The 16458-nt window shown below is 48.7% G+C and overlaps 1 protein-coding gene across 1 annotated transcript; it reads left to right on the forward strand.

Moving 5' to 3' along the window:
• The first annotated feature begins 11377 nt into the window (after window positions 1-11377).
• On the forward strand, window positions 11378-13776 carry C2CD4D (C2 calcium dependent domain containing 4D). The gene is made up of 2 exons (XM_070363452.1): window positions 11378-11667; window positions 12569-13776. Exon 2 carries the CDS (start codon window positions 12646-12648, stop codon window positions 13684-13686), a length of 1041 nt encoding a protein of 346 aa, XP_070219553.1. The 5' UTR covers window positions 11378-11667; window positions 12569-12645; the 3' UTR covers window positions 13687-13776.
• The last annotated feature ends 2682 nt before the right edge of the window (window positions 13777-16458 follow it).

A 16458-nucleotide genomic window follows, 5' to 3' on the forward strand; every position in this document is an offset into this window, starting at 1 on the left:
ATAGGAAACAGGGATCCTTTAAAGGGTTTGGGCTGGAGGATGGCATAAAGTTTTGTTTTTTGGAAAGATGACTCTGGTGACAATAAGAGGTCAGCAAGACTGAAGGTGGGAGCACTGGTTAGGAGATCCCTGTGGGGCTCCAAACAAGAGATAGTAAGGACCTAACATGGTTCAAAGCAATGAAGATGAAATATGAAAATATTGCAAAGAGTACAGTTTCTGGCTTGATGGTTCCAGGCAGCATCACTGGGCATACAGGGGAGCAGGCGTGAGGTGGAGGGAGATACTGAGGTCAACTTCTCAAGAACTGAGCTTGAAGTACCCATGGAGCCTCCACCATAGGGGGAGCAGCAGCAGGAGCCCTGGATATTATCATTTGGAACTCAGAATTGATTACATACTGACTCAATCTGTAAGTCATCGATATAAAAACTGACTTGGAATCCCACGGAGTAGATTATGCAGAATGAAAGTGAGGAGGAGCCAGAGAGCATGAGAGCGACAAGATGAAAGAGGAAGGAAGGACAGGGAAAAGGGTCAGTGACAGAACATGTGGCCACACTAAGGCTTAAAGCTGGGACAGAGAATCAAACACCCACTAAGGAGGCCAAGAATAGGACAGGTGGGAACGTCGTTAGATCAGCAATATCAAATGCTAAAGAGAAAGCGGATAAGAATTAAAAAGAGGCCTTTGGACTTGGCAGTAAGGAAGGTGGTGGTCTTTTTTGCCAGGAGATAGGAGCAAAATCTAGATTGTGGTAGATGAAAAAATGAATGGGAATGACAAACTGAATGGAGATGAGTCTTTCTGGGAATTTTGTTGATGTTATTATGTTATTTAAAGAAAGAGATTTAAGTGTATTGAGGAGAGAGGTGTCATCACGCAGAATAGCCATCTGGTCTTAGGGCTAGATCAAGAGCACAAATGGTGGACTTTCCTGGAGGTCCAAGGGATTCTTAACCGAGAATCCACCTGCCAGTGCAGGGGACATGGATTTGATCCCTAGTCCTGGAAGATCCCACGTGCTGAGAGGCAACTAAGCCTGTGGGCCACAACTACTACAACTCTGACGTCCAGAAGTGGACACAAGTGGAGGCAGAAGAACATCAACATGACTCTGAGACCAGAAGGAAGGAGTTGGAGGGTGGTACAGAGAAGGATTAGAAGTTGACAGGAGCACCTTGACTTTCTCAGTGAGGTAGGAGGCAAGGCCACCAGTGGAGAAAGAGGTCTGGAGGAAGGGCAATGATTTGCATAAGCCACAGTGAGGATCAGGAAAACAAATTGACCAATACATGGGGGCTAAGGCATGCTGAAGGCCCAGATACTGGTGAAAGGCAGGCCTCTGGAGTGGCACCAACCTGGAGTGAAAGAAAGGTGTGAAGCAGCCGGCAAAACCAAGGGGCCATGGCAGACACATCAGGTGAGAACAATGGTAAAGGAGGAAAAAGACTGATATGGCTGGTGCACATTTCTAGGGAGGAAAGGTTTGATGTGAGAACAGCTGTGTCATTATTCAGTCGCTCATTAGTGTCCAACTCTTTGTGACCGCATGGACTGCAGCACGCCAGGCTTCTCTGTCCATCACCAACTCCCAGAGTTTGCTCAAACTCATGTCCATTGAGTCGGTGATGCCATCCAACTATCTCACTTTCTGTCATCCCCTTCTCCTCCTGCCTTCAATCTTTCCCAGCATCAGGGTCTTTTCCAATGAGTCAGCTCTTCACATCAGGTGGCTAAAATATTGGAGCTTCAGCATCAGTTCTTCCAATGAATATCAGGGTTGATTTCCTTTAGGATGGACTGATTGGATCTCCTTGCAGTCCAAAGGAATCTCAAGAGTCTTCTCCAACACCACAGATCAAAAGCATCAGTTCCTTGGCACTCAACTTTCTTTACAGTCCAACTCTCACATCCATACATGACTACTGGAAAAACCATAGCTTTGACTATATGGACCTTTGTCAACAAAGTAATGTCTCTGGTTTTTAATATGCTGTCTAGTTTTGTCATTGCTTTTCTTTCAAGGAGCAAGTGTCTTTTAATTTCGTGGCTGTAGTCACTGTCCACAGTGACTTGGGGCCCAAGAAAATAAAGTTGGTCATTATTTCCATTGTTTCCCCATCTATTTGCCATGAAGTGATGGGACTGGATGCCATGATCTTAGTTTTTTGAATGCTGAGTTTTAAGCCAGCTTTTTCACTCTCCTCTTTCACCTTCATCAAGAGGCTCTTTAAAAAAAAAAAAAAAGAGGCTCTTTAATTCCTCTTTGCTTTCTGCCATAAGAGCAGTGTCATTTGCCTATCTGAGGTTACTGACATTTCTCCGATAAGTCATGTCCAACTCTTTGCAACCCCATGGACTATAACCTACCAAGCTTCCCTGTGCATGGGATTTCCCAGGCAAGAATACTAGAGTGGGTTGCCATTTCCTTCTCCAGGGGGTCTTTCCTACCCAGGGATCAAAACCCCGTCTCCTGCATTGGCAGGCAGATCCTTACCACTGAGCCACCTGGGACACCCTTTATTAGGTATGGTGATGCCAAATGCTGAAACAGATAAAGCTTTGCATCTCCATAGTCTAACCCTTTTCGTAAATAGACTGTGGTTTTCATTCATGTTAGGTCTAGTGTTTGGTTTTTAGCAGTCATTCAGTAACCTGACTGACAAAAGCTGTCATCTTCAACACGCAATTTCCAAAGTCATCCTGGGTTGACGCCTAGTTGCCAAATGAGAGAAGAGAGGATCACAGGGAGGTTTTCAGAACCAAGCCTCACTGTGTTTCCTCAGTCACAAGACTCTGCCAAACTGAAAGGAAGGTTAGCTGGAAAATATGGTCTAACTCCATGTTGTGGAAGAAAGGGGAATGGGGTTGGTAAGTAGCTAGCCACCACTGCCTCAGTTTGAAAGGAGAATCAGCAGAGGAGGGTGAGTCTGTGTCCAAACTCTCATCCTGCCAAGTAAAGAATTCAAATTCAGGGGGTTCAGAGAAAACGAGGTTTTTGTGGCATGGAACAGGGTCAGAGAGTTGGACACAAATTCAGCAGTGGTGGGTGGATCAGGCTCTCTTTCTAGTAACTAGACCACATACTTCCTAAGTCATCAGTCTTGAATGACAAGCAAAAGATCAGTTGACATGGATTTGAAGGGACTTGATCCAGTGCCTTCCAAAAACTGGAGATTTACTAGAAGCCACAGCCAGAAACCTTGTGGCAGCTATTCCCTCCCCAACATACTCACATAAAAATCCTTTCTCAAGGACTTCCCTAGTGGCCCAGTGGTTAAGACTCTGCACTTCCAATGCAGGGGGCATGGATTTGATCCCCAGTTGGGGAACTAAGATCCGACATGCTGCATGTCACAGCAATAAAACAAAACAAAAAAACACCTTTCTCTTGTGCTTTCACGGTTGCCTTTGAAAACCAATTAAACCCAGAGTCTAAATCAGTGTATACCAAAAACCTATTGTCCTTCGTTATGATCAGTTCAGTTCAGTTCAATCACTCAGTTGTGTCTGACTCTTTGCGACCCCATGGACTGCAGCATGCCAGGCCTTCCTGTCCATCACAAATTCCCAGAGTTTACCCAAACTCATGTCTATTGAGTCAGTGATGCCATCCAACCATCTAGGGCCTAATCTTCATTTATTTATTTTTTTAATATAAATTTATTTATTTTAATTAGAGGCTAATTGCTTTACAATATTGTGTTGGTTTTGCCATACATCAACATTAATCCGCCACAGGTGTACACGTGTTCCCCATCCTGAACCCCCCTCCCACCTCCCTCCCCACACCATCCCTCTGGGTCATCCCAGTGCACCAGCCCCGAGCATCCTGTCTCATGCATTGAAACCTGGACTGGGGATTCGTTTCACATATGATAATATACATGTTTCAATGCCATTCTCCCAAATCATCCCACCCTCGCCCTCTCCCACAGAGTCCAAAAGACTGTTCTATACATCTGTGTCTCTTGCTGTCTAGCATACAGGATTCTCATTACCATCTTTCAAAATTCCATATATATGCGTTAGTATACTGTATTGGTGTTTCTCTTTCTGGCTTACTTCACTCTGTATAATAGGCTCCAGTTTCATCCACCTCCTTGGAACTGATTCAAATGTATTCTTTTTAATGACTGAGTAATACTCCATTGTGTATATATACCACAGCTTTCTTACCCATTCGTCTGCTGATGGACCTCTAGGTTGCTTCCATGTCCTGGCAATTATAAACAGTGCTGCAATGAACATTGGGGTACACTGTCTCTTTCAATTCTGGTTTCCTTGGTGTGTATGCCCAGCAGTGGGATTGCTGGGTCATAAGGCAGTTCTATTTCCAGTTTTTCAAGGAATCTTCACACTGTTCTCCATAGTGGCTATACTAGTTTGCATTCCCACCAACAGTGTAAGAGGGTTCCCTTTTCTCCACACCCTCTCCAACATTTATTGCTTGCAGACTTTTGGATAGCAGCCATTCTGACTGGCGTGAAATGGTACTTCATTGTGGTTTTGATTTGCATTTCTCTGATAATGAGTGATGTTGAGCATCTTTTCATGTGTTTGTTAGCCATCTGTATGTCTTCTTTGGAGAAATGTCTGTTTAGTTCTTTGGCCCACTTTTTGAATGGGTCGTTTATTTTTCTGGAATTGAGCTGCAGGAGTTGCTTGTATATTTTTGAGATTAACCCTTTGTCAGTTGCTTCATTTGCTATCATTTTCTCGCATTCTGAGGGCTGTCTTATCACTTTGTTTATAGTTTCCTTTGTTGTGCAGAAGCTTTTAATTTTAATTAGGTTCCATTTGTTTATTTTTGCTTTTATTTCCAATATTCTGGGAGGTGGGTCATAGAGGATCCTGCCATGATTTATGTCGGAGAGTTTTTTGCCTATGTTCTCCTCTAGGAGCTTTATAGTTTCTGGTCTTATGTTTAGATCTTTAATCCATTTTGATTTTATTTTTGTGTATGGTGTTAGAAAGTGTTCTAGTTTCATTCTTTTACAAGTGGTTGACCAGTTTTCCCAGCACCACTTGTTAAAGAGATTGTCTTTTCTCCATTGTATATTCTTGCCTCCTTTGTCAAAAATAAGGTGTCCATAGGTGCGTGGATTTATCTCTGGGCTTTCTATTTTGTTCCATTGATCTATGTTTCTGTCTTTGTGTCATTTAAACACTTCCAAGAGAAGAAATATATTCCATCTTTCCCATACAGTCAAGAAAAGGAAGAAAACCAAAACAGTTGTATTTGAAAACTCAAATATAACTTGCTTCTTTCTTTTCTCAGTTGGCAACTGGATGTCAACACTCAGGATGACTTTGGAAGACAAGTGCTGAGGATGGCAGAGGTTCGATACACCCTGTCACTTCTCCACTGGGGCCAGTTTCTAGCAGAAAACAAGCATAAGCTGCAAAACATACAGAAGGAGGAGGGTCTCAGGCAAGACCCACAGACAGGCTGGGAGTGACAGCCTTGATGGGAAAAGGCCTGGGGGGCAGGCAGGGATCTCCAGAATGGAAACAAGATCGCCAGCTGCTGGAATGCTTCTCTAGCATTGAGAGCATCGACAGATATCTCTCTTCTCACAGAGGGTGAAGTATTGCAGCTTTCTAGGCAGAAACAAGGGGAGGTGCCACCTCCACACTTTAAAAGCCATTTCCATGTGTAGTGCGTTCATCTGGAATGCAACTACTACTCAGGTAGATGGGGTGGAATCCAACAGGCCATCCAGGCAAATGTGGGAGCTTATTTTGCTTGAAGCAAAGGATATGTGTTCTCCAAATATCTGAATCAAGGGCCAAGAGAAACCAAAGAGTGAATAAAGCAGTTATAAGACTAACCAGTTCCGAAAGCAAGGGCTATCAATAGCTCATATCAGCTCCCCCTAAGGTCTTCCTGAAACTAAGATCAGAGAGTTAGGTCATCATCAAGGGTCCTGGGTGAGGAGCCAGAGCTGCAAGACACAGTGTATCACCAGTCCTATCACCTGCCAGTACCTGCAGTGGGTGCGGGTGGCCAAGTTATGCTGCCTGAGGCCACTGCTCAAGGACAAGGGACAATTTAACCCGAAAGCCCAGGGAGTCTTGTAGTCGTCTGCTGACCTGAAGGAAAAGTCTCTCCCCTCTGTGTCTCTTCTTCTGGCTTGAACCCAGGAAAGCACTCTGTACTGCCCAGTCCTCTAAGTGTCCTTCTACAGTGGCACTGGCAAGAAAAAGGAGGTCAAAGTCCCAGGTCACCTATAAAGTTCTTGAGTGGCAGCAATGGTGCTGGGAGAGGGGGAAGCCACCCTGTGGGTCCTCATTCAACGAAGAAGCTCTGCTTAATAATGAAGACCCCTGGAGTACAAGAAAGAACAGAGGTTCTTTAAGATAGAAGATCTGGGTTCTAGTCTCATCTCTGCTACTCTTTGGCACATCATTTCTTTTGGGGTCTGTTTCCTGCTCTATAAAAATGAAAGAGTAGATGAGGTGACCTCCAAGTTCCAGGTCTGATGTCTTATTGTTCTAATTAAGTCAGCTTTCAGCTCCCTGATGTGCCAGTTATTTGAGTGAGTGCTCTCAGATCCCCACCCTCGTCCTACTCTGCTCGGACTGCAGAGGCCCAGTGCCTGCAATCTACATTTCCCAGTCTCCTTTGTCATCGGCTTTGAAAGGCTCTGGTGGCAGACTGGAAAGCGGGAAGTCGGGAGATGTAAGGGTATTTCTCACCCTTTTCTGTTTTGAGAGGCAACTCAAGTAGTGGCGTAGATCCTACGAGTAGTTTTGTAGGTCCATGATTACAGATCCTGCTAGACAGCCCTCACCTTCCTATTTTGCCATTTTTATTTTTCCACCACCTTGGTGACAGGTTCCCTGTGATAAATGCCCTCTGTTGAACCACCTAACAGCTGCTTGCAACCCCATGGACTGTAGCCTGCCAGGCTCCTCTGACCATGGAATTCTCCAGGCAAGAATACTGGAGTGTGTAGCCATTTCCTTCTCCAGGGGATCTTCCTGACCTAGGGGTCGAACCCAGGTCTCCTGCATTGCAGGCAGATTCTTTATTGTCTGAGACACCAGAGAGAAGACTGTCTTCCTTACCAGACCCAGACTAATACAGTCAGATTGTGGATTGTCTACGGTCAGTTTACAGTCCCACTGGTGTACAGCCTAGCTAGTGTACAACCTTGCATGCCCCCTTAATTTAATATCTACCAAGAAGAGAAAACGGAAGGCAAGAGGAAGGAGGAAAATGAACAGTCAGAGATTGAGCACAATACTGGCTAAATCCAAATCTCTGCCCATTTCCCCCCTGCACACAGCACAGCTGAGCACAGCTGGAGAAAACCTACACAACCTTCCTGCCCAGTCTCACTTGAAAGTCATGATCACTATCCTAAGTTACTGTTAGTTGCTCAGTCGCGTCCAGCTCTTTTCGACCCCGTGAACTGTAGCCTACCAGGCTCCTCTGTCCACGGAATTCTCCAGGCAAGAATACTGGAGTGGGTTGCCATTCCCTTCTTCAGGGGATCTTACTGACCCAGGGATCGAACCTGGATCTCCTGCACTGCAGGCAGATTCTTCACCATCCTCCTCCTCTCCCACTCTGCTGGGGCATCTGGGACTCAGTTGTTGGATGGCTTTTCTTTTCTACCTACAGTTTATCAAGTCTTCTGACTTTAAATTCCATTTACATTTCTCTCGGTGCCCACATTTATACTTCCAGTCTGGGCCTCTCCTTAAGCTCTGGATTCACACATCTACCTGCTTACTCAACATCTCCATTTTTTTAATTATTTATTCTTAACTGAAGGATAATTGCTTTATAATATTGTGTTGTTTTCTGCCATACATCAACATGAATCAGCCATAGCTATACATATGTCCCGGAGAAGGCAATGTCACCCCACTCCAGTACTCTTGCCTAGAAAATCCCACGGACGAAGGAGCCTGGAAGGCTGCAGTCCATGGGGTCGCTGAGGGTCGGACACGACTGAGCGACTTCACTTTCACTTTTCACTTTCATGCATTGGAGAAGGAAATGGCAACCCACTCCAGTGTTCTTGCCTGGAGAATCCCAGGGACGGGGTAGCCTGGTGGGCTGCCATCTATGGGGTCACACAGAGTTGGACACAACTGAAGCAACTTAGCAGCAGCAGCAACATACATATGTCCCCTCCCTCTTGAACCTCCCTCCTACCTCCCACCCAATTCCATCCCTCTAGTCAGTATCTCCATTTAGATGTCTAACAGACAGCTCAAGTTTAACTGATCTAAAATTGTTGCTCAGTCGCTCGGTTGTGTTTGACTCTTTGCATCCCCATGGACTGCAGCACACCAGGCTCCCCTGTCCTTCACCATCTCCCGGAGCTTGCTCATGCTCATGTCCAGTGAGTCAGTAATCCCATCCAACCATCTCGTCCTCTATCATCCCTTCTCCTCCTGCCTTCAATCTTTCCCAGAACCAGGGTCTTTTCTAATGAGTCAGCCCTTCACATCAGGTGGCCACAGTATTGGAGCTTCAGCTTCAGATCTAAAATTGAGCTCCTCGTATTTTCCCCCTCAGCAAATGGCAACTCCATTCTTCCAACTGTTAGAGCCAAAAACCTTGGATAATTCTCTTTAGATAAGGATGGATCCATCATGAAATCCTGTTGATTCTATCTTCAGAATGTAGCCAGAAACTGACTACTACAATGCTGATCCACGCCCCAATCATCTTGTGCAAAGATTATTTCAATATTCTTTTATCTGTTTTCCCTACTTATGCCCTTATCCCTCTCATTCTACTCTCAACACAGCTGCTAGAGCAACCTTTTTAATGCATAAGTCAAGTGGTATCACTCCTTAGCTCACCACAAGGAAAAGCTAAAACTGTTACAGTGGCTTCAAGCCCCATAAGATTCTGACCTTACTATCTCTCTAAGGTCATCTTCCCATCATTCATTCTGTTCCAGCTACACTGGACTCTGCCCCCTTAAACACTCCAGGCATGCTTCTGCTGCAGGGACTTTGCATTTCAATTCCTTCTGCTTAGAATGCTTTCCTTTCTCCTTCCTTCATATCATTACTGAAATGTTACATTCTCAAGACGGCCATCCTTGACCCCACTATTTAAAATTGTATGCTCTCCTGACACCCTCTATGATCCTCCCCTACTTTAATTTTCTCCCCGACACTGATTTTCATCTGACAAGCTGTATTTTTTACTGATTCATTTTTGTCTATGGTTTTTCTTCTCCCACGAAAGTATAAATTCCATTTGGCCAGAAGATTTCTCTGTTCTCTGCTATATCCTCAGAGTCTAGTACACAGTGCCTGGCATGTGGTAGGTAGTCAATAACTATGGATGGATGGATGAATGAAACTAAAGAATCAAACTTCCCTGAATCCTACCCTTCCTCTGAACTTATCACAGAAGACAAAAATGTCCTTATTGTCAAGTAAGATTGAATTGGGGTTTCTGTTTTCATGTGCTTGTAGCAGAAGTCAGTCTAACTGATACCCAAGTATGATCATTTTCACTCTTTTAGTTTTAGGGTTTTTTTTGTTTGTTTGTTTTTGTTTTTTTTTTTTTAATTTCTGTTTAATTCCCTGGGTCTTCGTTGCTATGCATGAACTTTCTCTAGTTGCAGTAAATGCGGGCTACTAGTTGCACTGCGGGGCTTCTCATGGCAGTGGCTTCTCCTGTTGCAGAGCACAGGCTCTAAGTGCATGGGCTTCAGTAGTTACAACACAAGGGTTCAGTAATTGTGGCACATGGGCTTAGCTACCCCTCAGATTGTGGGCTCTTCCCGGACCAGGGATGGAACCCGTGTCCCCTGAATTGGCCAGTGGATTCTTAACCACTGGACCACCAGGAAAACCTCTATGTATGATCTTAACCTTCATGCTAACTCTGAAGTTTAGATATTTTCTCTCCGCTTTTCAGATGGGAAAGAAGAACTCCCGAGAGATTAAGTTACATGCCAGAGGTCATACATTTATTAAGTCCCAGGGCTCAAATCCCCAGCCTGACTGATGCCACAGCTGCGAGTTCTTGGCTGCAGCATTCCACACAGACCACTGTCCCCAGAAACGACACCAAGGCTGAGCTAAGTCAGAAGCCTTTGGATTGAAGGGTCTGGGTGCTGCCAGTCATCTCCATAAAGGAAACTTTTGCTCCCTGAAGACTCTTAAGTATCAGATGTCAAAATAATAATCTTGTTCATTTCCCGAATTTCACAATTTGCCTTGTTGCTGTCCTTATCGTCTGTCTGCTTCCCCCTTCTATGTATCCCCAGCATTTAACACAATGAAGGGATAAATGAACTAATTCAGATACAATTCTGCTTGAAGTGAAAATGTTAGTCACTCAGTTGTGACTGACTCTTTGAGACCCCATGGACTGTAGCCCGCCAGGCTCCTCTGTCCATGGAATTCTCCAGGCAAGAATACTGGGGTGGGTAGCCTTTCCCTTCTCCAGAGAATCTTCCTGACCCAGGGATGGAACCCGGGTCTCCCGCATCGCAGGCAGATTCTTTACTGGCTGAGCCACCTGCTTAATATCATTCATTCATTCACAATTCTGACTGAGCATCTGACTTGTTCTAAGCACTGTCTTTGTGATGCTTACAGTCTACTAAGGGAAGAGGATATTAAACAGTCACAGAAATAAATCACACACACAAAAAGAAACTGAACAGGGCCCTAAGGGAGAAGTATGGGGCACTATGAAAGCAGACAACAGAACATCCTAATTTCAGTGGGAGAATGTCAGTGAGGACCTCCAGATCTGAAGGGTGAAGGGGAAGTGGTCCTCGAAGATGAATGTCCTAAGGCGGGAATGAAGGATGGTGAGTGTTCCTGAAGTACAGCTGATGGTCTCATCTTGCCAGTGGTGGCCTGTGTTTCCTAGAATCTGCCTTCAAGGACAGGAAGGAAGGGGGAGACACTATGTTTACAGTTTAACACACATCTGACAAGCCTGACCTCTGCTCACTGATGGAAACAGCTCTGTCCTCAGTGTCTCTATGTCCAGATATTTCCAGCTTGGTCACTTTTCCCTGGTCCAGTGTAATTCAAAGAACCAGTCACTGCAGTCACTGTGTTTGGGAGCAACTGGGATGTTTCCAGAACTAAACAATGGGGGCCAAGGCAGGATTCCAGCAGGGAGGGCTTTGCAGAAGTTACCGTTTGTGTGGTCAGGGCTGTAGGTTTCACCTAGGAGGGTTGGGTGGTGCCCGGGTAGCATTAAGGGATGGAGGCCACTGCAAACGAATGGCTGTCTCCCTTTTCACAGCAGCCCTCCCCAACTCCCAGCAGAGAAGGCCCCAGGGCACAGGGCTGGCTTGCTGCTAGAAACCTGAAGGAAAGAGTTAAGAAGGCCGGGCTGATGGACTCAAAGACAGAGCTGTGTTTATCCAGGAAAAGAGGTCGTACGTAGACAACGGAGGCCCCTGCCAGCTCCTCCCAGGACTGGGCTGGGGGAGCAAGCTGGAGAGGAAGTTGTTCCCCTCCCGGCTTCGAACGGCTCCTGGTCCGACGCCAGGACCCAGAGGCGGCCCACAGGTGAGGCCTGAACTCTGGGCGCCAGGCCGAGCCCACTGCTTTGGAGCTCAGACTCTCAGACAGAAAGTCAGAACATCGCGCTCCCTGGGAGTGCGGTGAGCCGGGCGGTAAGCGCGCTGCGGAGGGCCTCCCGGAATCAGGTCAGAAGGTGACGGAGAATCAATGCTGTCTTTGTGCTCAGCGGTTTCCTAGGGAGAAAAGGAGTGGAGAGTGGGAGGGGCAGCCCAACTACTTGGTCCGCTGCAGACTCGGGATGCGGTAGGACTGGGAGGTAGGGAGCCGGACAGCCAGGGCTTAAGTCGGGGGTGGCATCCTGTGCCCCCAAGAGGTGCTCTTCTTGAGCAGGCCGCGGGTGCTCTCGGGGCAGCAGTCAGATGTGCAGGCAGGTTGTTTCTGGCCTGGAACGACCCCGGAAGGCGAGGGAGGAGCAAGAGGATACAAGTGGGGCGAGGGACGAAGGATGGCTCAACCTGCAGAAACTTGCGCAGCAGCAAGGAACGGGAGCCAAGGGGTGGGGGTGGGGAGGGGAGTGGAGGGAGTCCCAAGCGGCGCCAGATCAGACCCTGGAGGAGAGCCCCAGTGTTTCGGAATGGGCATGGGAGAAGGGGGTAACATCCCCCCTCCCCCCTCCCCTAGGGCCGCGGTGTCTCTTGAGGAGGAGAGTGAATATGAGGGAGTTTCAGCTCTGGGTCAGTGTTTGAGACTACAGACCTTTTGATAACGTGGTGTTAACTCGATTCTTCTAATAGGAGTCTAGGGTTCCAGTGGGTGCGTTAGGCCTTCTCACTCCGAAGTGGGTGTACATCTTTAGTACCAGTGAAAGCAGTGGGGGACTCTGTGTACTCGTATGTCCGAGGCCTGACTGTCTAGCCCTGGACTCCATTTCTCTCCGGACCCCCAGACTTTGTCGCCCTTTGTTTTTGCCGCTCAAAAAGGGCCTAGTGCGCCGGTTGGGCCCCCAAAGAAGGGAGCGGCAGCAGCTCACCCGGTGTACGTTTGCAGCATCATTCACCTTGGGCTCCCCTTCTTTCCTTGCCCAAGCCTCCACGCTGGACTCGGATCCTCTCGGCCTCGTGGAATTCGGACTTTCAGCACTCCACCACCACCGCTGCCGCCTCATGTGGCTCTTGGAGAAAGCTGGCTACAGGGCAGGGGCCGCGGAGCCCAGGGCCCGATGGGCGCCCTCCAGTTTGTTTCCTAAGCGCCGCACCCCGTGCCCGCTGGCTCACCCCTGCCCCAACGTCCTCACTCCGGATCGCATCCCACAGTTCTTTATCCCGCCGCGGCTCCGGGACCCAGGTGGCGCGCTGCCCCACAGCGGCGGGCGCGGCCTCCCCGCGACCTGTTCGCTGCCACACCTGGCGGGCCGCGAAGGCTGGGCCTTCCTGCCCGAGAGCCCGCACACGCGCCGGCGCGAGTCCCTGTTCCACTGGCCACCGCCCACCCCCGCCGGCGGGCTGCCCCCCACGCCGTCCCGGCTGCACGTCTCCGCCCCGGACCTGCGCCTCTGCCAGGCCCCCGACAGCGACACGGCCTCGTCGCCGGATTCGTCGCCCTTCGGCTCGCCGCGGCCAGGCCCTGACCGGCCCCGGCCGCGCTCGCTGTCCCGGGTGCAGGCGAGCTCGGCGGGCAGTAGCCCACACGCCTCGCGCCGCGCGGGACCGCCCACGCCGCCCCTCTTCCACCTCGACTTCTTGTGCTGCCAACTGCGGCCGACCCAGGAGAGCGTGCTGCACCTCGAGCCCCGGGGAGGGCAGCTGCGGCTCTCCGCCGAGTACCCGGCCGGGCCCGGGCGGCTGCGGCTGCGCCTGGTGAGCGCTGAGGGCCTGCCGCGGTCGCGGGCCGGCCCCGGGAGCGGCGGGGGCGGCTGCTGCGTGGTGCTGAGGCTGCGGCCGCGCGCCCGGCCGCGGGGCCAGCGAAGCCGAGTGGTCAAATGCAGCACCAACCCCATCTTCAATGAGGACTTTTTCTTCGATGGGCTCGGCCCGCCAGACCTGGCCGCCCACAGTCTGAGGGCCAAGGTGCTGGACAGGGGCGCAGGATTCCGCAGGGACGTGCTGCTGGGGGAGTGTGAGACGCCCCTGATTGCCCTGCTGCCGCCCTTGGGTGCTGGGCTAGGTCCCGGGGCTTCCCTGGTGCCTGCCCATCTCAGCCTGTAGCCTGAGAGACGGTCTCTTCCTCAGGAGGGCTCCACCGGGTCTACAGTCTCCATTCTTTCCATCTGCCCAGCATGTATTTATTTTTGCAAATAAAATATCTGTCTCCCCTTGTTTGCACTTTGCGCTGTCAGATCTGCAGCCTGCCCTCCTCCCTCTGCCCTGGCCCTACAAGGGATGGAGGAAGTTCATTCAGGTTTTCTGATTTGGAGCAGACCTTAAGAAGTGGTTCTCAAACTTGAATTTGAGTATCACAATTACCAGACATCAGAAATGCTGGATGAGCTTGTTAAACACAGGGAAAGAATCCTGAGCTCTGTTCCTGAGAGACTCAGACACTAGTTCACTAGGTCTGACCTGAGTGGGTCCGAAGTCCCTGCTCAACAAGGCCCCTATCCCTTCAGGGGGCCCTCCAATCACTGAAAAGCTCTGTGACTGAAGCCCGCATAACTTTCCTTCCCCTGGGGGTTCCTGAGGGGTGCACAGGGGAAATCAACACTCCCCACCCATCTAGCACCCCACTCACACCCACATCTGATCTGAAGAGAGAGATGAAATTTCTGGGTCTTGGGAGTGAGTCAGAGGATGTCAGACTAGCAAACTATGCCTTTAGGGATCCTCTCCTGCCTGCTCCTGCCATACCTAGGCCTCCCTGGGGAGTAAAGCCGCACTTGAGTGCTGAAAGACCAAGATATAAGGTCACAGGGATTGAGGTCCTGGGGGCAGAGGGGGTCCCACCGGACTGTGAGAGCTATTCTCATGGATGCTCAGAAAAGGCTACCCAGGTGAGTAGGGGCAGAATGTGGAAGATGGATACGTGTAGGTCACAGTGTATTTACCTCCTACCTGAATGTCCCTGACGTCAGCAGTGACCTTCTTCTCTCTCACCCCTCCTTCTCTGAAGCTGGTTCCTCTTGGCTCGGGGCAGGCTTGGAAAAGGAAAACAGGGAGGAGGAGAGGGAGGGAGGGAGGGAGGGAGACACCGTGCCAACCCAGCTTGTTTTTCCCACCCCCTTGGGCCATTTCTCACTTTGCCAAGTGCCCATAACCAGGGCCAAGCCTTCGTTACCTATATAAACCTCAGCATATATAATGCTAGCATTACACACACACACACACACACACACACACACCCCATGCTCCTCCATTCTTTCTCCCTCCCCTGATTAGGTCCCTCGCCAATCCCCCAGGCCAGGGAAAATCCTGCTCCAGATGTCCACCAGGTGGTAGCATTGATCAACTAATATTAAGCACTAACAGCTACAAAAAATATGATCGCCATGAAATGGCAACCCACTCCAGTATTCTTGCCTGAAGAATCCTGTGAACAGAGGTGCCTGCTGGGCTGCTGTCTATGGGATCGCACAGAGTCGGACACGACTGAAGCAACTTAGCAGCAGCAGCAGCAGCATGCAAGGAATCTTATCCAACAACTTGTAAGCAACTCCCATGAGAGTTAAGTACTATTGTTAATATTGTTATCCAGTGTGACCTCAAGTTTTACTAATCCAGTGAGGGATAGAACTAGGATTTAAACCACAGTCTGGCCTTAGAGTCTGAGCTCTCAGTCACCTCACTATAGTGGTGCTGGAGAAGACTCTTTTGAGAGTCCCTTGGACAGCAAGATCAAACCAATCAATCCTACAGGAAATCAACCCTTAATATTCATTGCAGATGACACCATCTTATGGCAGAAAGCCATAAGAGAAAATAGCCTCTTGGTGCAAGTGAAAGAGGAGAGTGATAAAGCTGGCTTAAAACTCAACATTCAAAAAAAGAAGATCATGGCATCTGGTCCATTGAGTTCAGTCACTCAGTCGTGTCCAACTCTTTTTGACCCCAAGGACTGCAGCACGCCAGGTTTCCCTGTCCATCACCAACTCCGGAGCCTGCTCAAATTCATGTCCATCGAGCTGGTGATGCCATCTGACCATCTCATCCTCTGTTCTCTCCTTCTCCTCCTGCCTTCAATCTTTCCCAGGATCAGGGTCTTTTCCAATGAGTCATTTCTTCCCATCATGTGGCCAAAGTATTGGAGCTTCAGCCTCAGCATCAATCCTTCCAATGAATATTCAGGACTATTCAGGATTTCCTTTAGGATTGACTGATTTAATCTCCTTGCAGTCCAAGGGACTCTCAAGAGTCTTCTCCAACACCACAGTTCAAAAACATCAGTTCTTCAGTGATCAGCCTTCTTTATGATCCAACTCTCACATCCAACTCTCACTACTGGAAAGTCCAGAGTTTAGTTTTGACTAGACCTTTGTTGGCAAAGTAATGTCTCTGCTTTTTAATATGCTGTCTAGGTTGGTCATAGCTTTTCTTCCAAGGAGCAAGTGTCTTTTAATTTCATGGTTGCAGTCACCATCTGCAGTGATTTTGGAGCCCAAGAAAATAAAGTCTGTCACTGTTACTATTGTTTCCCTTCTATTTGCCATGAAGTGATGGGAGGAGAACGGGACGACAGAGGATGAGATGGTTGGATGGCATCACCGATACAATGCACATGAGTTTGAGTAGGCTCCGGGAGTTGGTGATGGACAGGGAAGCCTGGTGTGCTGCAGTCCATGGGGTCGCACAGAGTCAGACACGACTGAGCAACTTAGCACATACACACATGGCAGGTGCTGGGCTTTGGATACAGCAGTGATCAGAACAGAAACGGGAGCTGTTACACAGAATGGAGTCAGTCCAAAACAGAAAGATAAATATTGATATCAACACATATATATGGAATCTGGAAAAATGGTAGCGATGGACTTATTTGCAGGGCAG

Source organism: Bos mutus, chromosome 3, assembly GCF_027580195.1.
Source record: "Bos mutus isolate GX-2022 chromosome 3, NWIPB_WYAK_1.1, whole genome shotgun sequence".
NCBI classification, from domain to species: domain Eukaryota; kingdom Metazoa; phylum Chordata; class Mammalia; order Artiodactyla; family Bovidae; genus Bos; species Bos mutus.

Coding starts and splice junctions, on each gene's coding strand:
- C2CD4D (XM_070363452.1), top strand. CDS start 12,646: ATGTGGCTCTTGGAGAAAGCTGGCTACAGGGCAGGGGCCGCGGAGCCC.